This window comes from Colius striatus, chromosome 10 (genome assembly GCF_028858725.1).
Source record: "Colius striatus isolate bColStr4 chromosome 10, bColStr4.1.hap1, whole genome shotgun sequence".
In the NCBI taxonomy this organism is placed as follows: Eukaryota; Metazoa; Chordata; class Aves; order Coliiformes; family Coliidae; genus Colius; species Colius striatus.
This window is the reverse complement of record NC_084768.1, coordinates 31,710,463-31,738,114: the sequence shown is the minus strand read 5'-3', so window position 1 is coordinate 31,738,114 and position 27,652 is coordinate 31,710,463. Positions and strand designations below refer to the sequence as shown.

Below are 27,652 nucleotides of genomic sequence, written 5' to 3'. Positions count from 1 at the left end.
GGCCGCTGCGGCGTGAGGCAGGCCCCGGATGCACCTGGAGCCCAGGAGCGGCCATGCCTCGGCAGCCCGGCTCGTGGCGGCAGGAGGCCGAGGTGTGTGCGGCCTCAGCGCCGCCGCACGCCGCCCGCCGGGGGACAGCCCATGCAGGGCAGCTCCCACCGGCTCCTGGAGTCAGGGCCGTCTCCGAACAATGGGTGGAGAGCAGGAAACGCCGCATGGGAAACAGGATTTGGCTGCGCCGCTGCCGCCAGCCACGGCCCCTTGGCCCCTTTCCTTTCCCTGCTCCAGAGAGCCCTTCCCACAGCCGCCAGCCACGGGGCTGCACCGAGGGGATGCTGTTGTCCAGGAGGGCTGGGGCATGAGACCCTCTTCACAGCGGGCAAGGAGCGGGGCTAGGACATCTCCTGGCCAGGCTCGGGGCCCAGTATGGCTCGGGGAGTGCTGAGCACCTAGCCCTAGCCCTGAAGGGGTGGGCGTCTGCTCCCCGGGACAGCTGCCGCTGGACTGGGGACCTTTTTGCCACCAAGCCCTGCTCCTGAGCAGCCAGGCGGCCCGTGAGCAAGTGAGGACGGAGGCATCTTCCTTGCCGTGCCCGGGCTATGCACCAGAGGAGGTGGTCCTGGCTGTCCCAGACGCCGAGCAGCTGGGCAGTGGTGGCATGGGGGGCACAGGCAGGGAGATGGGGTCTTGAGCTGCTGCTCACGTGGAGCCCCTAGGCAGCCGTGGCCTCTGATCCCCGTGTTTGGGACATGCCGGGGATTTTCTGACCTCTGCCAGATTCAGGACACGCTCCAAGGACATGGGATTCCAGGTTTATCTTCTGCTTCTCCTCTTACGGCCGGCAGGTAAACCAACCCTTTCCTTCTGCCCCAGGGAGCAGCCCCTGCCCCAGGGAGGCTTGGTGGGACGAGGCAGATGTGAGAGCTCAGCGGTGCCATGGGAGCAGGGTTTGGAAGCAGGAAACATCCCTTTGTGATCGGCCATTTGGAGACTTCAGAGGCCAGCAGTGCCCTCCCCTGCCTGCCTCTCCCCAGCACAGGGCTGGAGCATGGGGAGCTCATGGGAGGAGAGGGGCCCCGAGACCCCTGTCCTGTTGCACGCTTGGCTCATGGTGGGGGAGTTAAGCCTGACCTAGCTGTGCCCTGTCTGTGCCTCCTGGGCCGGGGGTGGCAAAAATTTCCTGAAGAGGGGGAGACATCTGGTTGACGGATTCTGTCCCTTAGGCGGGGCTGGGATGGCCTTGTCCTTGTCCAGCCGTGACATGTCCTTGTGCTCCCCCACCCCAGGGGCCATCTTGGACATCACCCTGATTGCCAACGTGCAGAGCCTGTCTCACTCTGACTTCTTCCTCTCCTGCGTCATGGGGGAGCGCGATGTGAGCTACCTGCAGATCGAGCGGGAGAACAAGATCGTGATGACACACCCCAAGACGGGCTTCCAAAACTACCGCAACCACAGCAACCATGTCCAGGCCAGGGGCTTCTCCATGGCCGACCTGGTGGGGATCCTCTACTGCCTGGGGCGCACTCCAACCGAGCAGGCACAAGTGGTGTACGTCCACAACAGCCACAACGGTGAGCATGCTGGCGCCTGCATGGGAGCTACCAGCGCTGTGCCCCGCAGCCGGGGTGGCGGTGACCCACGGGCTTGGCTTGCTGCCTGCCAGCACTGCTGGGATAGAGAGGGGAGGGATGTTCAGCTGGAGGAGCACAGCCGAGTCCCGTGGAGGTGTGTGGGGATAGGGAGCAGCGTGGGCGGGCAGCTGGGCTGGGAACAGTGCCTGGGAGCAGGGCAAGGTCCAAGAGGAAGTCGAGTGCCCTTGAAGGAGGCAGTGGGGTCTGGAAATCATTAACCAGGGTGAGGGGCATCAGAGCCATAGCAGCCCCACGCTCCCGCCACAGGCTCCCAGGAGGAGGTAGTGCCAGGGCATATCTCCAGCAGCCTCCCTGGAGGAGGTAGTGCCAGGGCGTATCTCCAGCAGCCTCCCCGGAGGAGGTGGTGCCAGGGCATATCTCCAGCAGCCTCCCCAGGCACTTGGTGAGCACCATGCTGCAGCAGCACATCGCTGCTCCAGCGTGGGGGTCTTGCCAAGAGGCACTGTCAGGACATATTGCATCCGAGGGCAACTCATCTCCTGGGCTCTTGTGCCCTGCTACCATTTTGGGCCATATAAACCAAAAGGGCATCCCTGGGCTGACCAGCAGCAGGGATACCACCCAGGGCAGTATTCTCTCATGTTGCCCCCCTGACCTCCACTCCCTCTGTTCTTGAGACTTTGCTAAACTTTTAGGACTGAAATTTTCTGTGATAGGAGTTTGCATCAGGATGCTTTCTAGCTCTTTAGTAGAAACTTTTGGCTGAAAACAGTTGACCTTTTTGCTGAGAATGAGAGTGGGGGGATACTGTTAAAACACAGCTTTAGAAAGCAGCTCTAGTATCTCCAAGCTGGGGACCAGAGGCTGCTGGTGGGCTCCAAGTATCCCTCAAGGAGCAGAGACCAGCCTGTGTCCTTGGACAGAGGTTTGACTCAAAAATGGCAGCAGTGCTACCGGGAACAAAGCCAGCCAGTCTGAGCAAGCAGAGGCCCCAGGATGGAGATTGAGGCACCAGGGGACAGGGTGTGTGGCATGATAGTGAGGAGTGCACAGGGGGCTCTGCACCCTAGGTGTCCCCATGTATAAGTCCTGGAGAGAGGTGATGTCTGTGGAGCCCCATCAGCATGACAGGGAGTCCCATGGTGGGGGGCTCCCAGCCAGCCCCCTGTTCCTGCATCCACATAGCCAGGCTGAAACAGCACAGTGAGGGAACTGGTCCTTGCCTGGGTCTGAGCTGCTGCAGGACTTACAAGTGCCTCTTTGCCAAGTGCCAAACAAGCTGCTGTTGCTTTGCTTAATTTAGAGAAGAAGTAAAAATAAAGGAAAAAAGTAATCAAGAAAAAGTACATCTTTGCAGGGGCAGGGAGATCTGGGTATAGAGCCCACCAGGTAGGTTTGGCACATATTGTCTCCCCTGTTACGCCCAAAAGCTCACCAAAGCAGGCCCGGGCTATGACTCAAGCCCATGGGAAATGCTGTCAGAGGAGAGGTGGCAGCTCCCAAAAGGTCATGCCTGAAGAAGAATATTGGAAGGATGATAAACATTGAAGTTTTTGCTGTAAAAAAAACTCAAGCAAACCAAACAGATCCATTCAGAAGGTTTTAGATCTGATAAACTATTTTTTACACTATCCAGAAGGACACACAGAAAAAAACAATTGCAAGAAAATCCAAATTCTTCTCTTTATTTGGCATCCATGTGCATGAGAGAGCAGTTGAGGAAACTTGCTGGGGATCTGTCTGAAATGCCAGTGCTGATAGCAGGAGACAGGGGATAAATGAGAGAGCAGGACAGCATGGTGTTGCCAGGCTGGGCTTGCTGTGCCACAGCCCGTGGGGCATGAGCGGAGGGCAGATAGCATGTCTTTCCTAAAAGCTTTCTGAGTAGGGAGTTCCAGGCCTGTAAAGCTGAACTGGAACAGGGCAAATTCATAGAAAATGTAATAAAGAGCAGAATTTGTGGCTCTGTGGTCCCTGAGAAAGAGGCAGCATGAGTTTGCAGTGGTGCAGCAGTAGTGAGGATGCTGTGGGTGACCCAGGAGACACTGCCAGCTTGTCTTCCTGGAGAAAACTGGGAAAATGCACTTTCACAGGCTCTTTAGGAATAACTTCACACCCAGAGAGTGGAAGGGGAAGTCTTTGCATGGGTAAATAGCTGACTAAAAGAAAAGGAGCAAGAATAGGAGTTAATTTGTGGTTCTTGTCAGGCAGGGGAGTCTCTGCTGGCACGGCACAGTCTCTGCAGGGACTCTGCCATTGGTTGTGGTTACAGAGGGCTGAAAAAGTGCCCATGCTGGCTGCTGTCCCCCAGCTGCCCGCAGAGATGGGGATGGATGAGCTGGGTGGGGGGTGCAGGCACTGCTGAGCTGTGACAGAGCAACAGATGAAATTCAGTGTGGGTAAATACAAAGCACTGTGTTTGGGGATCCCCAGGAGACTTGGGCTCTCGCTGCCATGAGTGAGACAGGATGAGAGCCACATCTGTGTGCCTTTCACAAGGGACTGCAGGATCTGTGGTGGAAAGATTCCAGCTAAAGGGATGGGTGGGGAGGTGATGCCAGGGCATTGCCAGGATGGGTAACCCCGAGGTGCCTGCAGCATGTGCCGCTTCCTCCCGGCCCCTGGCCTTGCTGGGGCAGGATGCAAGGCTGCATGCGCCTTAGTTCCAACCCCCTGTGGCTGCTTTTGTTGTGTGTGAGAGTGTGCTGGCAGGCTCCAACAGCCGGCACGCACACTCCCCACACACACCCCATGCCCTTTACTGTCTGTCCTGGCACACCCAGGGCTTGGTTTCTTGGGACTTAAGGTATTTAGAGCCTGGTTGGTGCTGCAAGCTGGGCTCTGGCTGACTCACGTTAATACTCTTGAGTGTTTATTTGCATGCCCCAGCACCTGAGAAATCAGGAAAAGAGCCATGACAGAGCCACTGGTCTCATGGGCTGGTGCACAGCCTCCCCATGTGCCCCTCACCCGCCCGTGCTGTGTGCAGCCCCCCTGCACCTCCCCGGCTGGCAGCGAGCAGGATGCACTGTGTGGATGTGTCACCTCCCCAGGCTGCTGCCACCAGCATCCCACACCAGGCTAGGGCTGGCGAGCTGGCCAGCAGGCACGGAGCCCCATCCCATCCTTACTGACTGCCAGGGGACTGGAGAGGCCAGGAAGGAAGCCTCTGTCCCTGCAGAGTCTTGAGGGGGTGCCACACAGGGCAGATGGGGAGGCACATCATGATGTCCCAGCAGAAACGTGTGGTGGGGTGCTGGGCTGCACCAGGACTGTGATGTGAGGTGAGTGGTGTGGGGCTGCCAGTGACTCAGGGGGCAAACCACTGCTCAGCCTGCTCCCCCCTCCTCCTCCTCCATAGCCCACCTCTTCCCAGTGAAGGCCACGCAGTCTGTGAATGTTGCTGAGCCGGCCACTTTCTCTGCCAAAGTCCTCAAGAGGAAGCAGACGGACGTTATGTGGAAAAGAAATGGCAAGTGGCTCTGAGAGCAGACGTGGGGCTGGGGCTGCTCCCAGGCAGGGCCTGGTGCTGGCCCTGGGGGCACAGGGGGAGCTCTGGGTCACACTCAGCCCCCTCACAGGTACCTACTACCAGACCACGGACCGAGGGGAGGTGCGGGGTGACCTTGTCACCCTGACGCTCCCCAACGTCAGCGTGAGTGAAAATGGTGTCTACAGTGCCACGTTCATGGGGGACAGCCCTCTGTGGAGTGCCTTCTACCGCCTGATTGTGAGAGGTGAGCAGGGCTCTGTCTCCCCAGCCCGCAGCGATGGGCAGCCGTGCCCTGCCCTTCAGCCTGGTGCCCCCTGCACCCACTGTACTCTCTCCACAGCCTGCCCTGCAAAGAAATGGGGCCCGTCCTGTGAGAAGGACTGTCCCGACTGTCTGAACGGCGGCGTCTGCCACGACCATGTTGGCGAATGCGTCTGCCCTCCCGGGTTCATGGGCACCCGCTGCGAGCGAGGTAGGTGCCGGGCTGCCCAGCCGCTGGGGCTGTGCCCAAGGCATATGTTTGGGCCTCTCTGCACTCCCAGACCCAGGCACTGTGGCCAGAAGCTCCACGTGCATCCTCAGTGCCTCTTCACCCACGGTGTCCCCAGGGCTGGACCATCCACCTTCTTGGCAGGATACGGCTCCTGTGCCTGCTCGGGGTGGCGATCCAGGGCTCGGGGCACTCAGGATGGTGGGTGAGGACAGACCACGCTTGTTTTTGCAGCCTGCCAGGAAGGACAGTTTGGCCGCAACTGCCAGGAGACGTGTCAGAGAGCCCAGGGCTGCAGGGGACTGAGCTTCTGCCTGCCGGATCCCTACGGCTGCTCCTGCGCCTCAGGCTGGAGTGGCTCCCGCTGCAACCAAGGTACAGGGATGTGGGCATCCATCAGGTCACCCGTCCAGCCTGGGCATCCTCTGGGGCCCAGCTCTGCTCTCCTGCAGCAGCAACACCCCTGCAGTCCTCTCCCAGCCTGAGCAGCACCACTGCCTGCACCGGCTGCCCCGTCACGCTCGGGGGTAGCAGCGCTCTCTCCTCTTCCCGCAGCCTGTGCCACAGGATATTACGGCCCCGACTGTGCCCTGGCGTGCGCCTGCCAAAACGGGGGCAGCTGTAACCGCTTCAGCGGCTGCGTCTGCCCGGCGGGCTGGCACGGGCAGCGCTGCGAGAAGTCAGGTGAGCCCAGCATGGGGCTGTGCTGGGTTTCTGCCCCTCACCCTCAGCGGGCTTCGGCTTCTTCAGCAATGGGGGTTCACCTAGTGCCCATTTCTGTGTGCCAGATCGCTTTCCCCAGATCATCCAGCCGGCCTCAGAGCTGGAGTTCAACCTGGGCTCGGAGCCCATCGTCAGCTGCGTGGCCACTGGCAACCCGCTGCCCACCAGCGACAGCGTGGAGCTGCGCAAGGCCGATGGCACCGTGCTCAAGGTACCGCCGCCGTGCCCTGGCCCCGCCATCCCCGTGTTGCCAGCTCCCTCCAAAGCACCCATCTCTCTGCTGGGCTGCTGGGCAGCTTCAGGCCAGCACAGGGAGCTGGAGGGCTGAGCCGGGGGCTGAGGGCACCCTCTGTGCCCGCAGCTCATCAAAGCGATCATCGAGCGAGGGCAGATCACCTGCGAGTTTCAGGTGCGGCGCCTGACGAAGGCAGACACGGGGCTCTGGGAGTGCCGGGTCTCCACAACCGGGGGCCAGGACAGCCGGAAAGTCAAGGTTAACATCCGAGGTGAGGAAAAGGTGGTGGCATAAGTAGGACAAGCCATGGTTCCTAGGGAAGGCCAACAGCGCACTGTGGCAATGCCAAACCCCCCACACTGGGCTGGGTGCCACGGTGCCAGCAGACAGGTTTGGGTGGTGGTAAAAGGCTTCCCTGGCAAAGCTGGAAGGAGCCAAGAGGTGGTGCAGGTAGGCATGCTCTGCTCTTCGTTGCTCCCAGTCCCACTGGTGTCATTCCCTCCTTCTGCCCCAAGTGCCGCCAGCGCCGCTGAGCCCCCCCCGTCTGCTGGCCAAGCAGAGCCGCCAGCTCGTGGTGTCTCCTGTGGACTGCTTCTCTGGGGACGGGCCCATCACCTCCATAAAGCTGCTCTACAAGCCCAAGGACGACACCTCGGAGTGGTCATCCATTGTGGGTATGCATCTGCCAGAGGCTGGGGGACCCAGGTAGGGCCTGGGCAGGAGAACGCGGCTGTTCCAGCCAGCTGCTCCTACCTCCACACCAAAGGGGATGCCAGTGGCGGGGCAGATGGTGGGTCATGGGCATGGCTTTGACATGTCCTCCTGGCCAACAGTTGACAACAGCGAGAACATCACCCTCATGAACCTCCGGCCAGTGACCGCCTACATCGTCAAGGTGCAGCTGAGCCGGCCGGGGGACGGTGGGGAGGGCAGCAAGGGGCCCGAGGCTGTCATGGTGACTGAGTGCCTTGGTGAGCCTCCATCTCCCTCATCCTGACCCAACGCTGACCCTACCACTAACCCTGAACGGTGCAGGGTTGGCAAAGCCCAGGGGCTGGCGCACCGTGAGGTTTTGCTGCCCTTTTGTTTACAGAGCCCACAGTCAAGCCTGTGATTGAAGGCTGGTCCATAGAGGAGAAAAACACACTCCACGTCAACTGGAAATTGCCAAGTAACCACGAGCCGGCACATGGGTTCATCGTCCACCTCTTCGACTCCGCAAGGCAGCTGGTCTGTAAGAAAAACATCACGTCCATCTCTGTGCTCTCTGCCCGCATCGGGGACCTGGAGTTCAACAAGGAATATGGGCTGGAAGTGCTGGTGTACCACTGCGCCAGCCTGGGGCCTCCCTCCGACCTCTACAAGGTCATGATCAACAGCAAAGGTGAGTCCGCTGGAACACAGGGAATTACAATGATAAGTCAGAATGGCAGCAGCAACCATCCACAGGTCTCGCTGCCCCTGTATCCCACCTCAGATAGAGCATGAACGCCTGCTTGGGGAAAATGGGTCCTCATTTCCCCACTATACCTCGCAGCCTCCAGCACCAAGCAGTTGAGAAACATCTTAAGGTGAATGTGACGTTCAGGCCATCACAAGTGATGCTCACAAATGAGTTTGTAACGTCAAGTTTGAGGTCCTCTGCACCCTTGCCCAAGGCCTGATGGATGTGTCCATTCTTGCAACCTTTAGAACCCCCTGTAGCAGCAAGCTCTTCTATATGACCATACTTTGTGTGAAAGTCCCTTTGGTTCACTTTAACCCTGCTGCCTGGTAATTTTGCTGGATGATGACTAGGGCTTGGGGAGATCTACAGTCCCTCCTGTGCACACACAGACACGGGCACACAGCCACCATGTGGATGGGAGATTGGGAGGAGGTGGGCCATTAGCCTGACCAACTTTTCTGGCAGCCAATGGGGAAGGAGCACACGAGGCCGTTAGTGAGGCTCAGCACCACCTGGTACGTGTTGGGACGGCTGGTGGGCATCAGGCTTAGAGGATGTGGGTTTCTCTTTGCTTGGAGCTTGCAAGAGCTTTGTGTGACTTAGGTTTAGGGATGTGGGCAGGCTGGAGAAGGCTCAGAGGAGGCAGTGGAAATATTATGTGTGAGGGAGAGTCGAAGAAAGAATATAGTATTCTAAGGGATAGTCAATACCCAGACATCTAGCTTGATGGTCCCTGAGGCTGGCAGCACTTGGGGGATACAGTCCTGCCCCGCCGTTGTACCTGGAGAGCAGCTCCACCTCCTCCTGCACCTCCTCCAAGCAGGGTCCAGGGCTCCCCACAGGTCCCTGAAGCCTGGCACAGCTTCGGTTGCCGTTGCTGTCTGCAGGGCCCGGGCCTCCCAGCAGCGCCCAGCGCCAGGAGCCCCTGTGCTGGGACTGACGCTCTCCTCTCCTTGTCCCAGGGCCCTCCTCCCCACGGCTGCTCTCAGCAGAGTCCGTGTCCGACACTGCTGTCAAGCTGTCCTGGCAGGTCCCTGAGTACCCCAACGGGGGCATCACCAAGTACATCGTGGAGCTGCAGCAGGTGGGGGGCACCAGCGAGCCTCAGTGGATCGACACCGACAGCGGTGCCCAGACCACCAAGATCGTTGGAGGCCTCAATGCCAGCACCAGCTACCAGTTTCGTGTCCGTGCCAACTCCCATGTGCCGGGGGAATGGAGCCAGCCTGTGAAAGCCAAGACCCTGGGGGACGGTGAGAGGGGTCTCACAGCACTGCTGGAGCTTGGGCTCAGCATCTAGGTCATCCAAGAGTGACCAGGGTGCTTACAGTAACTGCAGAAAGTGGCTCTAAAGCAGCAGCAGCCCAAGCCCAAAACACCTGTGGGTGTCTTCAGAAATCCTGCTTCTCCTAGTTCTGATGGGGCAGGGGTGGCATGGAAGAGCGTGGTACCCACAGAGTGGCTCTGCCTTGGCCAGAGGGCGTGTGCCAGGGGCTAGAGGAGCAGGGCAGAGCTGTCACAGGAGGAGAAGGTGGCTGGACCTAGAGCTAGCTGGAGGTCCAGAAACCACTGGGTTTGGTGGCAGAGCTCAGGCAGTGACACCCCAGCTCCTGTGCCATCGTGGCACCAGGAGCTTGTGATGTGATTGTGGTGTCTTCACGGGGTCCCGGGGTGCTGGGAGAGGGCTGCCATCTTGGTGCTTGGCCACCCATGCAGCCTGAGCAGGGCTTAACCAAGGACCACGACCCTCCATCCCTCCTTTTGGCAGGAATGCTGAGTGTGCCACCCAGCCTGGGGAGCCAGAGCATCGAGCAGGCAGGAATAGACCAGCAGCTGCTCTTGGCCATCGTTGGCTCTGTGTCTGTCACCTGCCTCACCATCCTCTTTGCCCTCCTGGCACTTTTCCTCATCAAGAAGAACTTTTTCCACCGCCGCCGCACCTTTACGTACCAGTCTGGCTCGGTGAGTGCCGCCTGCCCCGCCAGGACCGTGTCCCCAGCTCCCCACGTCCCAGCCCGATCCAGGTCACGCTCCGTAGCTTCCAGTCCGGATGCAGCCAGACCTCACCTCCACGCGGAGAGGGTGCGGAGATCAGCCTTGCCCACGCCATCTGCCGCACGGGCAGAGGGGTGCCCGGTGCCTCTAACCTCACCCGCTCCCGTCTGCCAGGGGGAAGAGACCATCCTGCAGTTTAACTCGGGGACCCTGACCCTGACACGCCGGCCCAAGCCGCAGCCTGAGCCCCTCAGCTACCCCATCCTGGAGTGGGAAGACATCAAGTTTGAGGACATGATTGGGGAGGGCAACTTCGGGCAGGTCATCAGGGCCATGATCAAAAAGGATGGCCTGAAGATGAACGCGGCCATCAAGATGCTGAAAGGTGAGCATGGGGGAAGGTGGGCAGGGTGGGCTGGGGGACACAGCTGCATCCTGGGCCATGCTGAGGAGGAGCAGGAGCCGTTGGTGGAGGAGCAGAGGAAGGGCCCTTGCTGTAGAGCTGAAGCATCTGTCCCCTCTTTGCAGAGTTTGCTTCGGAGAATGACCATCGGGACTTCGCCGGGGAGCTGGAGGTGCTGTGCAAACTGGGCCATCACCCCAACATCATCAATTTGCTGGGCGCCTGTGAGAACAAAGGTGAGAACTGTCTCCCTCTCCCCTCTCCCCAGACCCACAGCCCCTGCCCAGCTGTGTATTCCTCTTTGCTGAGGAGAGCCCCACAAGCCCAGCCTCCTGCTGTCCCCAAGGCTACCTGTACATCGCCATTGAGTACGCTCCCTACGGAAACCTGCTCGACTTCCTCCGCAAGAGCCGGGTCTTGGAGACAGACCCGGCCTTTGCCAAGGAGCACGGCACTGCCTCCACCCTCACCTCCCAGCAGCTCCTCCAGTTTGCTTCAGACGTGGCCAAGGGGATGCAGTACCTGAGTGAGAAGCAGGTACCCAGCAAGCCCCTCAGAGCATGGTTCCCCTGGGGTCTGGTGACTCCCCAGGGCACAAGACCCCTGGGGCTAGTGGGAGGGAGCGTGTGGCTCCTGCTGATTGCTGGCCGCTTCCAGTTCATTCACAGGGACCTGGCAGCCAGGAATATTCTGGTGGGGGAAAACCTGGCCTCCAAGATTGCCGACTTCGGCCTCTCCAGAGGGGAGGAGGTCTATGTGAAGAAGACAATGGTGAGCAAAGAGTCTCCATGGGTTCTGCACCGATGCAATGGGCAGGATCCCCATTGCGGGCAGGAATGACCCACCATGCCAGGCCTGGCTGGGTGATGGCTGCCTTCCATCCACAGAGCATCTCTCTCCCCTGATGGTCGCTTTCTGTTTCCCCAGGGCCGCTTGCCAGTTCGCTGGATGGCCATAGAGTCCCTGAACTACAGCGTGTACACCACCAAGAGCGACGTGTAAGTTCTGTGGGCAGGGGCACCGGGACTGGGTCATGACTGTGGCCACTTCCATCCCTCTCCGGGTGCTCTGGGTGCTGCAAGGGCAGGAGGTGATGCTGATGCACCTCCCTGAAGACCTGCCAGCTTGGCCCAAACCCTGGTTGCCTGCTCCAGCCTGGGTTTTGCCTCCGTCATAGCCTCAGCTCCTGTCATTTCAGGTGGTCGTTTGGTGTCCTGCTCTGGGAGATCGTCAGCTTGGGTAAGGCCCTTTCTGTGTCCCCTGCCTTCACTGGCGTGCCCGCTGGTGCAGCCCTCCTGCAGCACTGGAGGGGACGGCCCGGGAAGCGCCCCTGCTGCAGCCAGCGCCGTGTCTGTGGCTGCAGGGGGGACGCCGTACTGCGGGATGACGTGTGCTGAGCTCTACGAGAAGCTGCCCCAGGGCTACCGCATGGAGAAGCCACGCAACTGCGATGATGAGGTGTAAGTGGGCAGAGAGCCCCGGCTGATGGCAGCATCCACATCCCCCTGACCCCACTGATAGCCCCAGCCACGTCCTCCTCACCCCACTGCCCCAGAAGGCTCCAACCAACTTGCAGCATCTCCCACCTGATCCCCTGGTACTGTGGCTAGGGGGTGAGCTGGGGTCACACACACCAAACACCCTTCCTGGGCTTTAGTTTCCTGCCTGCTTCCCCCCCATCTCCCACAAACAGCCTTTCTCCCCTCTCCTCGTCACACCCTGAGCTGCCAGTGGCTCTGTGCCCGCAGGTACGAGCTGATGCGGCAGTGCTGGCGTGACCGCCCCTATGAGCGCCCGCCCTTCGCCCAGATCTCCATGCAGCTCATCCGCATGCTGGAGGCCAGGAAGGTGAGTGGTGGCCGTTCAGGAAGGATGTTGGCCCTGCACAGGGCTTGTTGGAATGCTGGAGCATCCCTTGGGCTCAGGGAGGGAGTTACATGCAGCAGCAGAACCTATGTGACCACATGTAGGGGTAACCCCAGCGCCACTTTTTGGGTGTGAGGAGCCCCGTGGCCTCCCCCCACAGAGAACAGTGCCTGTGAGAGTGCCAGCAGGGATGGGAGGTAGATGGGGACACTGTCCTAACCAGCTCCTGACTGGGGTTTCCCCGCAGGCCTACGTGAACATGGCCCTGTTTGAGAACTTCACCTACGCAGGGATCGATGCCACTGCTGAGGAGGCGTGAGGCTGCGCTGGCACCGTGCAGAAGGGCAATGCTGGCCCCAGCCTGCAGGGACAGGGCTGTGGGGACACTGGTGCCTCTTCCTGAGCGTGCCTTCCCTGCAGCAGGACTGTGCCATCCCCTCCCTGGCTGCCCACCCAGCACGTGCTGGCCACGCTGGTGTGCCACCGGCCACTGACACAGCCCCAGGCTGCTGAGCAACATGCTGGGATGGCCCTCCAAGGATGGGCAGCAGCAGGGTGCTTGCAGCAAAGCGGGCAGGAGAGGAGCTCTCTCAAGGAGCACGGGGCTGCCACCTGAGCCCAAGGACACAAATGCCCAAGCTTCGGGGCAAGAAGGGAAGCAGTGACCTGGCAGCTGCCTACCCTGCAGCTCTCAGCGTGCTCTGGCCCTGCAGTGGAGCCAGCAGGGCTGTGAGCGTTGCTGCTGCCTTGGGACAGGCCACCCTGAGGGGCGCAACGTGACAAGGGACAACCTTCGTTGTGCACTGTCTCCAGCTCTGCATTAACCCTTCAGAGGTGCCAGCTCTACCCTAAGGACAATAAACAGGGCAACAGGCAGACACGTCCAGAGGAGAGGAGGGAGGACACAGCTCTGCCCCTCTGATGGCATGAGGGAACAGGATGCAGGCACCCGATGGTCTGCTGCCGTGGTGGTCACTCCTCAGGACTCTGTCCATGTTGGGGTCCTCCGATGATTCCCAGGGATGCCCCAGCACCCCAGGACAGTCTCCAGGTCTCATCATGCCATGGGGATGGGTTTTCTTAGTATCCAGCTGGGATGGCTCCCCTGCAATTTAAGACTTTGTCCTGTGCCCGGGGGATATGGGACATGACTATGCCCCCCTGTGCACAGCCGCCTCTCGCACGCTTGGAAACTGTCCCTGCAGCTTCCCCTCAGACAGCCCTGCCTCATGGGGATGGCCTCGCTCCTCGAGCCAGTCCCTGTGCAGCTCTGCACCCTTCCTGCCCACCCAGCCCGCGCTGTGCCGCTGGGTAAGGCCGCTGGGCCTCACTGCTGGGACGTGGCCGCCGGGGTCCTTCCCTCTCGCGTGCCGGGCGCTGGGCTCTGCGCTGACCTGTCCCCAGGCTGCGGCCCCTCGCCCTGCACTGCTGCTCTTGGTTGTGCTGACAGTGGGAGGGCTTCACCTCTGCTGGCTTCAGCTTGCAAAGCCCTGGGCATGCCATCCAGCTGCCCAGCGAGACATCTGCTGCAGCCTATGTGAAGCAAGGGCTGCTCCTCCAAGAGCCCAGTATCCCAGCTGGAGGCAGAAGCATTTGCATTTGCCTTTCTGAACAAGAGTCTTTTTTCCTCAATGGTGTTTCCACTTTTGGTATCAAAAACACCATTCTGATTTCCATTCTGGCCTCCAGTGCTCTTTGGTGTGAACTGCAGCCTCCCTGCCCCATCCCTGAGGTCTCCAGTCAAACGGTGGTGGGTACGAGCCCTCACAGGCAGCCTGACGCGTGCCTCTGCCCCTGCACCTCCTCCACTGCAGCCAGGAACAGCAGCAGCAGCCCTACTCCAACCCAGGGCTTTCTGCCTTTTGCCTCCCTGACGGCAAAGCCCAGTAGCCGGATGGAGAAGGAAGTGGGACTGGTTTGACCAAATTTGACTGTGACAAATTGGCTCCGGCTGTTCCCTTCTCCCCTCAGTGCCCCCGGTGCTGTCCCCAGCTGCAGCCAGCCCACCCTTGGCGTGGTGGGGACACCTGCAAGGGGCTCTTCATGCCCTGGCTGCTGTCTCCAGGCTGCACTGCAGTGCTGCTGCCTGCAGAGTGGGCACCCCTCCGGCCCCCAGTGCCCAGCAGCAGTGCTGAATTGCCATGAGGCTGAGCCACAGTGGCCCTGCTCCTGCACCAGCACCACTAGCATCTGTGTGGGCCCTGCCAATGTCCCCCATGCCTGCAGCTCTCCTCCCAGCACAGCCACAGCGATGGTGCCTCTGTGCCACGCAGAGCAGACCCGGCACACATCAGTGCCAGGCAGGACAGACCTGGAGCAGGCACCCCATGTCCCCAGTGTGCCTGCAGCCCCCAGCAGACTGCCCTGCCCCACACAGGGGCCTCCCTGTCTTCTCAGGGGCTGTTTTTCCTCCTACCCCAGCCTCCCAGCATGCCGGTAGCCACAAGGACAGGACGTGCTGCCTATCTGATAGGAGCAGTCTCTCTTGGCACTGCGGCTGGCGGCAGAGGGGCCGCGGCACGGTGGTTTTGGGCACGGGGAAGTGCTGGTGATGGGGTGGGGGGAGCCTCCAGGCAGGCTTCCTGAGCAGCACAGCCACAGCTTCCCAGATAAAGGTATTGCCCAGAGGAGCAGCAGCAGCTGCCAGGGCGCTGGGAAGAGCTGAGTGTGGCACGCGTAGCCCTGGCACACGGGCTGCAGGATGGCAGTCTGCCTGCGCCAGGGCTGTCTGCTCTCGCTGCTCTCTGCCGTCCCGCTCAGCCTCTGCAGCCCACCATCAGCCCCTGAGCCAGTCACAGCCCAAGGTAGGTCTTCTGGGTTATTTTCTCCTCAAAAGGATGGTCGAGGGAGGAGTTGGCATGCTAGGTGCAGCAAGCACCTCACGGCAGCCAAGATCTTCAGGGTTGGGGAGGGGACCGTTGCAGGAGGGGGTGTGGGCAGCATTCAGGGTGGGTGACAGAGCACCCCTCCCACCCATGGGACTCCTTGGGGTACTGGCAGCAAACAGCTGTCCCTGCTCTCTGCAGGCAGGACCTGGGAGCCCCTGAGCACCCCTTTGGGATGGCAGCCTGGGGCTCCCAGCCCCACACGGGTAGCAGAGAGGTTCCCCGCTCACAAAAAGTTTGGTGTTACGATGAGAGACTGAGCAAAATTCAAGCCAGCATCTGATGGCACAGCTGTGCACACCGCAGCCACAGCGGTGACACTGCCAGGCCAATCCCCCTGCCCCGTGCCAGTCCCACTGATCCATGCCAGCCTTGCTGTGACCCTGCCACAAGCCCCTTCGGCTCAGCTCAGCTGGCAGCTGCCCCCAGACCAGCTCACAGCACTGGGGAGAGACACTTCTCAGCTTCCTCCCCTTTCAGACCTGTCCATGCTTTCTTCCAGCCTCTCTTTAGCCCTTTTAACACCTCTGTAACACCATAAAAAGCGTTAACTGAACAAAATCCTGTTGGTCTGCTCGTCTCTCCAGCTCCAGGTCTGTGGCCACGGCAGGCTTGGGAGTGCAGAGTCAGTGTAAGGAAGGTTGGGGTTGGGCTTGTCCTCCCTCTGCCTGTATCCTCTGCGACATCAGCATGCCCCAAGCCCGTGGCTGGCTCGGCAGTAGGCTGCAGAGCTGTGTGGCCACACGGCCACTCCTCCATGGAAATTGCCTGCTCCCAGCACAGATGCTCTGGTAGCCCACAGGACCAGTGTGGCCTCCTGCTGATGTCATGAGTCCCCGTGCCATCATGCTGCTGGGATCCAGCCACCCCATCCCCTGGCAGTGGGAGCTGGGGGGGGTCCAAAGCCAGCATAAACCCTGGAGTGAGGGCAGTGGGTTGCAAAAAGGGAAGAGCAGGTGGGTGAGGCAGCTGTGGTCTGTAGGGAGGAGACACAGGCAGGGAGAGGAAGGCAATATAGGCCTGGGAAAGAAGGAACAAGGCTGGGGGATAAGAGCAAGGGAAGGGGCAAGGAGAGAAGAGAGACACCAAGAAGGTGGCAAGGACATTTGGAGACTGTCCCTTAGTATTTGCCTTGGTTGGGCTCAACTGGCAGCATAGGGAGTGTGTAGCAGAGAACCGATGCACTCAGCACATGGAGCAGGGACAGGCACTGGCAGGGGGGTTGATGTGGGGTCTTGCAGCAGCAGGCAGCCCCTGGGGAAGGGAGCACACATCAGGAGAAGGGCTGGAGCGGGTCCCAGGGCAGAGGCAGCAGGGGAGAAGGGAGTGCTGGAGGCAGCAAGGCTATCCCTGTGCTTCACACATCTGGATCTTGGGGTTGTCCCTTTATCCCTGACAACGGGGACAAGTGCCCACGTGCAGCAAAGCCAGCGGTGCCTGGGATGGAGATCCTGCAGGTGTGACGCTCCAGTTCATCCCTGCAACACAGGGACAGCCGCTTGCTGCGGGAGGCAGAGAAACCCACAGCCTCCCAGGCAGTCCTTGGGCCAGGGTCTGAGCATCTCCCCCTGCTCAGGCCCACACAGCCCCACGCCAGCCCCGAGGCCCTTTCCCTCTCCCCGGAGCACTGCTCCTCCTTATCTCACTTCCGCGCACCTTCCGGCACGAGCAGGACAGCGCTGCTTCCCCCCGATGGCCCGGCCCCGAGCCCCCCTCTGACCACAGGGCTATTTTGGGATGTTTGTTTGTCCCAAAGGACCATGTGTGCTGAGGAGGGACGAGCAGGGGGGCCATGAGGGAGCCCTGCCACCAGCCACAGCCCCCATGCAAACCAGCAGCCAGCACAGCACGCAGGCCCCCGAGCACAGAGCTGGCACAGGGGCGAGCTGGCCAGCAGGCACGGGGCAGAGGGACAGAGGGGGGTTGGGGATGGGTTTGTGCCCAGAGGCTCCTTCATGCCCACACTCCTCCCAGATGCTGCGCTACTGGCGGGGGTGCCCGAGGACATCCTCTGCTTCTCCCGCTCCTTCGAGGACCTTACCTGCTTCTGGGATGAGGAGGAGGAGGTGCCCAGTGGGACGCGCCACTTCTACTACCGGTACAGCAGGTAAGAGATCGTGGGGATCAGCCTCCCCCTCGCCTGCACAGAGAGCACTGAGGTCAGGGTGCCGCAGCTCTCTGTGCCATGCCAGCGGCTCCCGGCTGCAAGGAGAGATGGTGGAGAGCTCACGGGACAGACACAGCAGCCACTCCACACCCTGCAGCAAAGCCAGTGCCTTGGCTGTCCCACAGCCCAAAGCGGACCATGCCAGGCAGCAGATGAGGGCACAGGGAAAGAACTGGTGGCACTGAGATCTTGGTGCCATGCCCCAGGTCCCCTTGCCTCCAGCCTGGCCCCGGGCAGGAAGCACAGGGTGCTGCAGGACCCCGCTCTCTGTTCCTCAGGGATGCACCCACGGCGTGCAGCATCTCCACGTGGCACCATAGGGCCAATACCACACGGCACGTCTGCGTCTTCCCCAGCCAGGATGTGCGGCTCTTCACACAGCTCTACCTTCACGTCCTGGATGTCACCACCAACCAGACCAAGTACTCGCGGGAGCTCAGCGTGGACACAGTGGGTGAGTCCCTCCCGCTGGGCAACACCCCTGTGGCACCAGGACAGTCCCCAGACCCGGGTCCCGTGCCCTTGTGCCCGCTGTGGCAGCCTGCAGCACCCTGCACCTGCACGTCAGCAGCCCTGGAGGGACCATCAGGTGTCCCCGGCAGCACTGGGAGGTGCCCGGCCAGCGGCTGCCGTGGGAGGCTGAACAGCCCTGCACGTTGCCCACAGGTCTCATCGCACCCCCAGCAAACATCTCTGCCCGCTGGGCTGGGGCTGTGGGGCAGCTCCACGTGTCCTGGCAGCCGCCACTCGCTGACTACCCGAGCTTCTTCCTCTACGAGTTGCAGTGCTGCCCCGCCAGCAACACAGAGATGCTCTGCAGCACCGCGCCGGACCGCAGCAGGCAGCGCCGCAGGGACACCCCCGGACAGACAGACCTCAGCACCCACACCCCCACGGCCGGGACAGCCACAGCGTCCCCAGGAGCATGGCAGGTACAGACAGGGGCTAGGGACAGGCAGGGGGATTTGGGGGCTGCAGCTGCTCCCCAGCCTGGCCCCTCTCCTGCAGGGGCTGGTCCAGGCCAACACCTGGGTGGTCCTGCGGGACCTGTGGCCAGGGGTGAGGTACCACATCCAGGTGCGCAGCAAACCCGACGGCACCTCCATGGACGGCGTCTGGGGGCCCTGGTCACAGGCAGTGGTTGCAGAGACCCCCCGCTCCTCTGGTGAGCTGCCGTCCCCTCCCTGGGCACTGGCGGGCACAGCAGGGGGGCAGCTGGAGCTGCTGGTCCTGGGGAAGGCAAAGTGCAGCACCTGGGTTTGGGGGGCCAGGGAGAAGCAGCCCACCTTGGCTCTCGCCTGCCCAGGAGACATCGGGCTGTGCTGCAGCACCCCTGACCTGAGGCACATGCACTGCAAGTGGGGCTGGGACCCTGCGGAGCCCCACGGCTCCCATCAGCTCTTCTACCGGCCACCTCCCAGCGGGGCTGGCACAAGGTAAGGGGCACGGTGGGGACATGATGCTCAGGCAGAGGGGACCACCAGCCCTACTCAGGGTTCCCCATCTCACCCTGTGCCCTATGGCCCTGTGCCCTGTCCCTACCACCATTGACCTTGCACCTGCCCACCACCCCTCTCGCAGCTACGGGCGGCCCTGGCTTTCCTGGGCAAGCACAGGAGAAGCAAGGCAGCGCTGGCTGTGGGGACAGGGTGACCCCAGAGCAGGGCTGGCCGCAGGTGAGGGGAGCAGGGCCAGCATGGTCGGGCTGACTGGCTCCCCGCTCCTCGCACAGGGAAGACGAATGGCAGTGGTGCGAGGAGATGAGCGTGGGGGCACAGGGCACCCACACCTGCACCTTCCAGCCCAGGGCTGGCAGTGCCATCTCTGTCCTGGTGAACGTCACTCATAGCCCCACGTTGCCCACGCGCAGCTACTTCAAGGAGCCGTTCTGGCTACACCAGGCTGGTGAGTCCCGGCGCCGCCACAGCCTCTGCCCTTGCCCAGCTGGCAGAGTGCAGCGCCCCGCGTCCCGTTCCACGGCGGTGACGTGTCCCCATCCGCAACAGTGCTCACAGAGGCCCCGCAGCTCACACAGGCGACGGTGTCGCAGGGCCGGCTGAGCCTGCAGTGGCTGCCGCCTCTGGAGGCGCTGGCAGAGCAGCTGGACTACCAGGTCCGCTATGCCACGGAGAACAGCCACGACTGGAAGGTAAGGCACGGCCAGGGCTCCCTGTGCAGCTCTGCTGCTGACACGTGGCCCACACACGGGGTCAGGCAGCACAGACAAGCGCTGCAGCGCTGCCCCGCAGCAGCCGTCATCTCCAGCTCGGCTCTGCCCTGCAGGTCCTGCAGGTCCCACGGGCAGCAAGGAAAGAAGTGCTGGACCTCCGGCCAGGTGCCCGCTACCGCGCCCAGGTGCGGGCCCAGCCCAGCGGGCCGTGGTACCGGGGCAGCTGGAGCGCCTGGTCCAAACCTGTCACGGTCGATGCCGTAGCTGATGCGGGTAAGGGACGGGGCAGGAGCTGAGGCTGCAGCCAGAGAAGCCCCTCAGTCAGGGGCAGGAGACCGAGGGTGCTGGAAACGGGATGACGAGCGTCAGGCAGAGGGTGCCAGGGCTGCGGAGGGCTCGGTGGCGGCTGGTCCGGGGAGGACCAGAGGCCCAGCGTTGCTCCTCCAATGCAGGCTGGGTCATCCCGAGCATCACCGTGGTGCCGCTGCTCTTCACCGGAGCGCTGCTGGGGCTGCGGTGCACCTTCCCCTCCCTCTACAGGTAAGCGGGGAGGGTCCAGCACCCTGCCTGGGGGCGACAGGGCACCCCAGGACTGGCTTCGACACCCCCTTCCCCACATCCAGCAAAATGAAGCAGAAGCTCTGGCCCCCCGTCCCCGACCTGCACCGCGCCCTGGGCAGCTTCCTGCACGAAAGCAGCAAGCACAGCCAGGTAAGGGCGCAAGGACGGGGCGCAAAGCGGCTGCGCCCCGCCCGGGGGCAGCTCGAAGCGGAGCCTTCACCGCCCGTGTACCCCCAGGCCCACGCCTTCTACAAGCAGCCGCCGGAGGAGGCCATCCTGCCGTGCCCGCTGGAGGTGCTGCCGGGCCCGCTTCGGGACGCGGGCGCGCCGCCGCCAGAGCACGCTGCCGGCCGGCTGCCCGGCACCGACATCGCCAACCAGTCCTATCTGCTCATGAGCGGCTGGGAGCCGCGCGGGCCGCCCTCAGCCGCGCTCTCCGCCCCGACATAAACCAGATGCGCAGCTACGCGGCCTCCCCGCCCCTTCTTCGCGCCCGCCCGTGTCCCAGCGCCGGCCCCGGCGGCTCCCGCAGGCGCCAGGCGGGACCGCCCCGGTCCCCCGGCCCAGCCAATCGCGGCGCTGTACGCGGCCGTCGCCATGGCGCCGCGCGGCCGTTGGGTTTGAAGCGGCCAACGGGAGGAGCGGCTCGGTGGGGTTTAAAAGATGCTGCGGGGGCAGCGAGGGGCGGCCGCCAGGGGAAGGTGAGGAGCGGCCGGCACCGCGCCGGCTGTACCGGGACGAGCCTGAGCCGGGGCCGGGCAGGTGCGGGGGGCAGCCTGGAGTGAAGTCGGCCGAGAGAGATGCTGGTGGCGAAGGGGGCTTGAGACGTGGCAGGAGGGGACGGGGAGTGCTGTGCTGAAACAGCTCCTGAGGAGCGGCGGAGGGGGGCTCCGGGAGGGCATCCCGTGGCGGAGGGGGCTCGGGGGGCGGCCCGGAGGGGCGCTCCTGTGGCCGGGGGGTCCCTGTGGCCGGGGGTCCCTGGCGTGCAGCCGAGCGCGGCCCGGGCCCGGCCGGTGCCCCGCTGACGCCGCTCCCCCGCAGCGCCATGGCGCACTTCGTGTTCGAGGCGGACCTGCACGGGCTGCTGAGGCTGGACACGCCGATCCCCAACGCGCAGCTGGCCCGCTGGCAGTGCAAGGCCAAGGAGAACGACAGCCCCACCACCAGCATGTCACCCATGAAGCCGGCCAATCGCTCCCACAGCTCCAGCAAGACGCCGTCCAAGACGTCCGGTGAGTGGCGGCGGCACGGTGCGGCTGGGGAGCGTCGCCCTGCTGGTGCCCGTAGCCGTGGGACCCTGGCTCCGTGCCACGCTGCCCTAGCCGGCTTGCTGGTCAGCCATGAGGTGGGCTAAGCCGCGGGGCTGCTGGGAGCTGCCGGCCTTCCCCTCCTTACCAGGAGGTGGGTAGAGTTCCCAGTGCTGGGGCTGAGCAAAGTGCTGAGCCTTGCTGGCCCAGCTGTGGCTGGGGACAAGCATGCCTAGGGCTGCCTCCTGACAGCTTTACATGCTGTAATGGTGCTTTTCCATCCTCTCCTTAACTGTGACCTCTAGAACTGTTGCACAAGACCCAAGGAGTTGTCTCCTGGCAGTCCCTAAGTATAGCTTAGAGCAATTATTGGAGGGGGGGAGGCAGGGTGGCACAAAAAAATACAAGCTGTGACTGGATGGCATGAGCTTTCTGAGTCCTGTTAGTCTGGTAGGTGTTTGTCTGTTGTGTGTGCTGTCTCTTAAAAGCTCTAATACAGGCTGATCAATAGCTGTAAGACACTATTTATGGATGTGAATGCAGGTAAATCTGGATCCAAAATTCAGAACACCCCATCAAAGGCTGGGGGTGACCGTTACATTCCCAGCCGCAGCACTATGCAGATGGAGATGGCCAACTTCCTCCTAACCAAAGAAAACGACCCTGCTGATGAGTCACCTACCAAGAAGGTAAGTTGCTAAGTTACAATTGCTACAATGATCACGACTGCACCCCTAATCCTTCCTGGCCTATGACAGAGAAGCAAACTGTAAGTTCTATCAAGTGGACACAGGAGGGCTGACAGGCCCAGCTTCCAGCTCTGGGTTTCAGGAGCCTGGGATGAGGTAGAAGCTGTAGAGGGGACAGATACACAGCTGCTCATTGAGAGCCTAAGTATAGCTGCTCTGTACAGACAGGGAAGAGCTCACTCCACTCACTCCACTCACTCCACTCACTCCACTCACTCCACTCACTCCACTCACTCCACTCACTCCACTCACTCCACTCACTCCACTCACTCCACTCACTCCACTCACTCCACTCACTCCACTCACTCCACTCACTCCACTCACTCCACTCACTCCACTCACTCCACTCACTCCACTCACTCCACTCACTCCACTCACTCCACTCACTCCACTTTTGCTACCAGTTCTGGTAGCAAATTTCAGCTTTGGGCTAACAGGGCTTTAAAGTACAGCAGGCTAGGGAGACACGAAGCTGTGCGCTTGTGCACAGGAAAATTGCTGGTGGTAGCTATTCTAGAACAGTGTCTACATGGGGAGCTATTCTGGAATGTTTACACTGTGTTCTGAGATCTGTTTATGAAGCATTTAGCCCCCTGTGGCTTTCCCCATTGGCAATGAGACACTGAACTTGTCCTGCTCACATTTTCAAAGAGTGGCAACATGATGAAGTCTGAGGAAAAACTACTTTGGCCTGTCTGTAGCTGATTCCCACAGCATAGCTGTGGGTTATAGAGAAGGGTTTAGGTGTATGCTCTGCCAGCTGCCGTTTTAATTGCAGTCTAGCTTTTGTGTCTCAAATGCATCTCTCTGAGGGTGGTTTGTCTCTGTAGGAGCAGCAGAAAGCCTGGGCAATGAATCTGAATGGCTTCGATGTAGAAGAAGCAAAGATCCTCCGCCTCAGTGGAAAGCCACAGAATGCTCCAGAAGGTATGAGCCAGGGGCTGTGTACGTTGACCCAGCTGGAGAGATCTGAGCTGGGCAACAGCAGCACAGAGGTCCTGCCTGTGGACACAGGAGAGATAAAATAGCTTCATCTCAGAGTTCCTCTGCACACTGGAGCGACCCTCATTAGGGTTCCTGAAGCTAAGGGGCTGCATGACAGCTATATGAACTTATTAACAAAAGTTGAAATGGCTACCAACTGCTTGCTACTACTGCAGGTGGCAAACCTGAGGTCTGGTCTGCAAGAGCTCCTGACTCTCTGCTGTACACCTTACAGCTTAACTGTCACTAAATGCAACGGGGTACGGAAAACCAAGTGCTTGTCAGTTAAGCCTGTTCCTGTGACTTGGGGAATGGGAGCTCAGCCTAGTTCAGCAGCTCATAGTGCCAGTGATGGCAGCACACTGTGCTCTTCTGAGGGCAGCTCTTTTCTCTCAGGACTTGTCACTGGAAGGGATTTCTAGTGAGGTGAGCAGTGCTTAGCTGGGAGGAAACGGTTAACTCGGGTCAACAAATCTGTTCCTCTGCATCTAGGCTATCAGAATAACCTGAAAGTGCTCTACAGTCAGAAAACAACTCCTGGCTCCAGCAGGAAGAATGGCAGATACATCCCCTCGATGCCAGACCGGATCCTGGATGCACCAGAGATCCACAATGACTATTGTAAGTAGGCTGCAGTGCTGGGTGCTGAGCACTGAGATCATTCTGCACTGGACTGCAGTTCCAAGGACAGCGTAACTGGGCTGTCTCAGTACAGCCGTATGGACTCAGGCTGGCACAGGGCACTTCCCGTGAGGCTACACTGAGACACTCTGGAACAGTAGTCGGGAGTGCTGTGTAGGTGACTTGGATCAGGGCCACCTGACCCCACTAGCTGGGCATGGAGACACCCAGAAGGCTTCCCCTCACCTGTACGTGTGTGTGCATGTGCACACACTCACCTGGTACAGGTGGAAGGTCTGGCATCAGCACTGGGGAAGGGCAGGACTCTTCAGGTAAGCACAGTGTGACCTGCATTGCTCTTCCAAATTGTAGACCTGAATCTCATTGACTGGAGCTCTCAGAACTTCCTGGCAGTGGCTCTGCACAACTTTGTCTATCTGTGGAGCTACACTTCTGGGGAGATTATCCAGCTGCTGCAGATGGAGAATTCAGATGATTATATTTCCTCTGTGTCATGGACTAAAGAAGGAAACTACCTTGCTGTTGGCACAAGTAATGCTGAGGTCCAGGTGAGTGCAGGAGTTAAAACTAGAGGTGTTTTCTAGGAACTGCTGGAGCTTTGGGAGCTTGGGACAGAGGTTTGGCTAGTGCAAGGATGCAATGCATCCTGACTCGTCTTAGCTGGGGCAGAAATGCCCAAGGCCAGGGACCTGGCATGCAAGGCAGAGCTTGAGTTTTGAGGTTTTCTGACACCTGGAGCTACCTTCTGCTCTGTAGGCGGGAGGTACAAATTATGTCTGCTCCCCTACTGACACAGCTGAACGTTGAAGCCTGTGCAGGGAGGTTCCTAGGGCAAAGCAACAGGGCTTGGGTTTCTTCTTCATCTCAAACTTACTGCTCTGCCTCTCTAGCTGTGGGATGTACAGCAACAGAAACGTCTCCGCAACATGACCAGCCATTCTTCTCGTGTGGGGTCCCTCAGCTGGAACAGCCACATCCTCTCCAGGTAAAGCAGGGGTGGGGTAGGTGAAGGGCAGTGTCCAGCCACTGCAGATTCCTGTCCTAGATCTGAGTGTGGTGCAGGTTAGGGATGGCAGAGAAGAGCTTCTCTCCTGCCTTGGGATTCTTACTCAGCCTGTTCTGTTGGGACTGTGAGAAGGCCTCTCCTCTTGCCCTTTGTGCTGAAGTCATGAAGTGCTTTTGTCGCTGCTTTGCTCACACCAACAGGCCAGTGCTGCCTGTACCACTGGCTGAAACCCAGCAGCAGGTAGAGCAGTCTTGCAACAGCATGAAAAGCGATTTGGGTTGAAGTACGTGCCAGCCTGATCATATAAACCTTCTCTCTGCAGTGGGGCACGGAGTGGCCACATCCACCACCATGATGTCAGAGTGGCTCAGCATCACGTGGCCACGCTTGTTGGCCACACACAGGAGGTGTGTGGGCTCAAGTGGTCGCTAGATGGCCGCTACTTGGCCAGTGGTGGCAACGACAACCTGGTGAACATCTGGCCATGCACACAAGGGGACAGCAGAGACTATGCTCCTGTACAGACGTTCACTCAGCACCAGGGTGCTGTCAAGGTGAGCGCAGGGCTGCTGCGGGCACGCGCCTGAGTTCAAGGCAGACACGTAGCCCTGGCTGTGCGTGGTTGCCTCTTGCATGGCTGGAAAGGAACCCAGGAACCCTTTTCCCTCAGGCTGTGGCGTGGTGCCCGTGGCAGTCCAACGTCCTTGCCACTGGTGGTGGGACGAGCGACAGACACATCCGCATCTGGAGCGTGTCCTCCGGCGCCTGCCTCGCTGCTGTTGATGCCCACTCCCAGGTGAGAGAGACGCCTTCTGCCAGGGCACTGACACAGAGCTGCTGGCTCTGAAGGCCCAGAGGCATGGGGAAGCAGAGGGGGACCACACTCGTCTCTGGGTGGCATGAGTCTCGGCAGGAGCAGCTTGTCTTACCTGCATTGCTGTCTCTTCCCAGGTCTGTTCTATCCTGTGGTCAACAAACTACAAGGAGCTCATTTCTGGCCATGGCTTTGCACAGAACCAGTTGGTTATATGGAAGTATCCGACGATGGCCAAGGTCACTGAGCTGAGAGGTAGGCTGGGGCCTTTGCCTGGGGAATGCAGGGCTGCCACAGGCAGATGTAATCCTTGGTTTGAGCAGACCGGGGCTGTAGCTTGGAGCACCACTGACACAGCATGATGGCCAGGGGTGTGCTGCTAGAGCGAGGCAACTCCTGCGCACTGCTGAAGAAACCGTTGCTCCAGCTGCATGCCTAGGCTGAGAATTAAAGCTGTCCCCAGACCACACTGCAGCTGCAATGCAACAACCTTGTTGGGGCTCATGGTGCAGACAGGAGGAAATGTGACCACTGTGGTAGAGTCAGAGAGAGCAGGGCCTGTGCTGAGGAGCCTGGCCCTGACTGCACCCCTCCTCCTCCTCAGGTCACACCGCCAGAGTCTTGAACCTGACTATGAGCCCCGACGGTGCCACGGTGGCCTCGGCAGCTGCTGACGAAACACTGAGGCTCTGGCGCTGCTTTGAGCTGGATCCCATAACAAAGAAGGAGAAGGAGAGGGCCAGCAGTGCCAAAAGCAGCATCATTCAGCACAGCATCCGCTAAAGGTGCAGGGCTGTTGTGGGGAGGGAGGAATCTTGACTTATGCACTGTCTTGTATTTTAAATGTTAATAAAATGCTTTAATTTGACTTCTGCATTCAGGAAGAAAAAGCCCTGGCTCACCAAAATGAGCTCCTCCTCCCTGGGCTTTGGCCAAGTTCTTTAGGCACAGTTTGCAGGCAGCCCTGAAGTTCCTGGGAGAGGAAGGATGCTGTGCAAGGGCTGTAGTTTCTTATCCCTGCTCAGGCACTTGCCATCTGCCACATCTCCATGAGAGGAGGGAGCAAGCTGGAGCAGGTGTAAGTTCCTAGTTCTCTGATGTGATCAGTGACAAAAGTGTCACTTCCCCAGGCTCCTCCAGTGGGAGCTAGGAGGAAGTAGCCCTGCTTTGCCTCAGCAAACCTGCTCTGAAGGGGCTCCTGCTCTGCTGCTGCCTGTGTTGCTGCCACCTGGGGTGGGCAGGAGCAAGGCTCAACTCAGAGTTCAGGCTGTGTGGCCTCAGTTTCTCTGAAGGTTAGTTCACATTGTCACAGCTACCTTGGTGTGTTGGGAGTGTCTTGCATGACATTCATCAACCCCATGTACACAATTCCTTGAGCAGGCCTCGTCTGTCCTCTCCTCCTGCTGAGGCTGCATGCAGGGAGCCAGGCAGCAGCGTTCAGCAGACAGTTGCTAGAACTTGCCTCCCCAGCACATGGGGAAAAAAGCATTTCTTTCTCCAGGCTCAGTTATGCTGCTCTAAGGGGAAGGGAGCATACCTGAGCATTTATCTGAGCAAGAGCCAGCACAGCCACAGCAGCCACATTGCTTTGCATGTTGAAGCATGGAGTTTGGGTCAGGTGCAGCCCTATCACTCCCTGAAGCCTTTTCCTACAGTTCCAGGGGCTGCCAGGGCCACAGCCCAGCTGAGTAGCACCTCAGCCTGTGCCTCCCACAAGCCTGTGATTAGCTGAGGGTGGATTATTGCTAGTAACTGTTTCCACCTTCCTCTCAGCACTGTACCACACTGTACCCAGCCCCACACTCCCACTCTGCCTCCTGAGCTTTAAGCCATCTGGAGCCTTCAGAGGTAGGCAGTGCTGGCAGCAATGTGTGCCACAGCAAGGTCAGCCTGTGTGCCCCAACCAGAGCAGCCCCCACACCTCCTGCTGATAAGGGGGGGCACAGGAAGAAACCAGCTCCAGCAGGGCTGCTGGAGCATCCTCATTTGGCCACCTTGGGAAGAAGAGGCAGTTCTTCCTCTTCTGAAGGAAATCCTAGGGCAGCAGCTAAATGCAAAGGGGGAAACCCCCAGGTAAGGTTAGGCTCTTCCCTCCCAGCCCTGCCCCCCAGCCCTGCACTTTGATGTCAGGGATTACCACACAGGAAGGCTTCCTGTGGTTCACAACCCTGGAAGGAAGG

The 27,652-nt window shown here is 60.4% G+C and overlaps 3 protein-coding genes across 10 annotated transcripts; all 3 read left to right on the top strand.

The window, feature by feature from the left end:
- The first annotated feature begins 267 nt into the window (after positions 1–267).
- TIE1 (tyrosine kinase with immunoglobulin like and EGF like domains 1) lies at positions 268–13,923 on the top strand. Of its 2 annotated transcripts, none has more exons than XM_062003594.1 (23): positions 268–845; positions 1,287–1,574; positions 4,957–5,067; positions 5,177–5,332; positions 5,429–5,560; positions 5,813–5,953; positions 6,134–6,262; positions 6,367–6,512; positions 6,663–6,807; positions 7,052–7,210; positions 7,370–7,507; positions 7,630–7,920; positions 8,946–9,236; positions 9,752–10,065; positions 10,153–10,363; positions 10,507–10,617; positions 10,728–10,918; positions 11,039–11,152; positions 11,309–11,379; positions 11,580–11,620; positions 11,745–11,841; positions 12,130–12,229; positions 12,495–13,923. In XM_062003594.1, the coding sequence occupies exons 1-23, from the start codon at positions 800–802 to the stop codon at positions 12,564–12,566; spliced, it is 3,495 nt and encodes a 1,164-aa protein (XP_061859578.1). In that variant the 5' UTR covers positions 268–799; the 3' UTR covers positions 12,567–13,923. The 2 variants fall into 2 exon arrangements, with proteins under 2 accessions (XP_061859578.1, XP_061859579.1); XM_062003595.1 differs by having other exon boundaries at positions 269–845; positions 9,752–9,945.
- A 103-nt stretch (positions 13,924–14,026) lies between these two features.
- Positions 14,027–20,496, top strand: MPL (MPL proto-oncogene, thrombopoietin receptor). 6 transcript variants are annotated; one of them, XM_062003600.1, is made up of 12 exons: positions 14,027–15,051; positions 17,107–17,239; positions 17,578–17,753; positions 17,966–18,231; positions 18,308–18,464; positions 18,606–18,735; positions 19,032–19,204; positions 19,306–19,448; positions 19,583–19,742; positions 19,922–20,009; positions 20,093–20,180; positions 20,268–20,496. In XM_062003600.1, exons 1-12 carry the CDS (start codon positions 14,949–14,951, stop codon positions 20,478–20,480), a joined length of 1,830 nt encoding a protein of 609 aa, XP_061859584.1. In that variant the 5' UTR covers positions 14,027–14,948; the 3' UTR covers positions 20,481–20,496. The 6 variants fall into 6 exon arrangements, with proteins under 6 accessions (XP_061859584.1, XP_061859582.1, XP_061859581.1 ...); XM_062003598.1 differs by having other exon boundaries at positions 18,289–18,464; positions 18,571–18,735; XM_062003597.1 differs by having other exon boundaries at positions 20,093–20,496.
- A 47-nt stretch (positions 20,497–20,543) lies between these two features.
- CDC20 (cell division cycle 20) lies at positions 20,544–26,340 on the top strand. 2 transcript variants are annotated; one of them, XM_062003602.1, is made up of 11 exons: positions 20,544–20,731; positions 21,072–21,262; positions 21,821–21,966; positions 22,857–22,953; positions 23,503–23,631; positions 24,004–24,200; positions 24,543–24,637; positions 24,981–25,212; positions 25,329–25,454; positions 25,610–25,727; positions 26,077–26,340. In XM_062003602.1, the coding sequence occupies exons 1-11, from the start codon at positions 20,694–20,696 to the stop codon at positions 26,253–26,255; spliced, it is 1,548 nt and encodes a 515-aa protein (XP_061859586.1). In that variant the 5' UTR covers positions 20,544–20,693; the 3' UTR covers positions 26,256–26,340. The 2 variants fall into 2 exon arrangements, with proteins under 2 accessions (XP_061859586.1, XP_061859587.1); XM_062003603.1 differs by having other exon boundaries at positions 20,544–20,792.
- Positions 26,341–27,652: the final 1,312 nt, after the last annotated feature.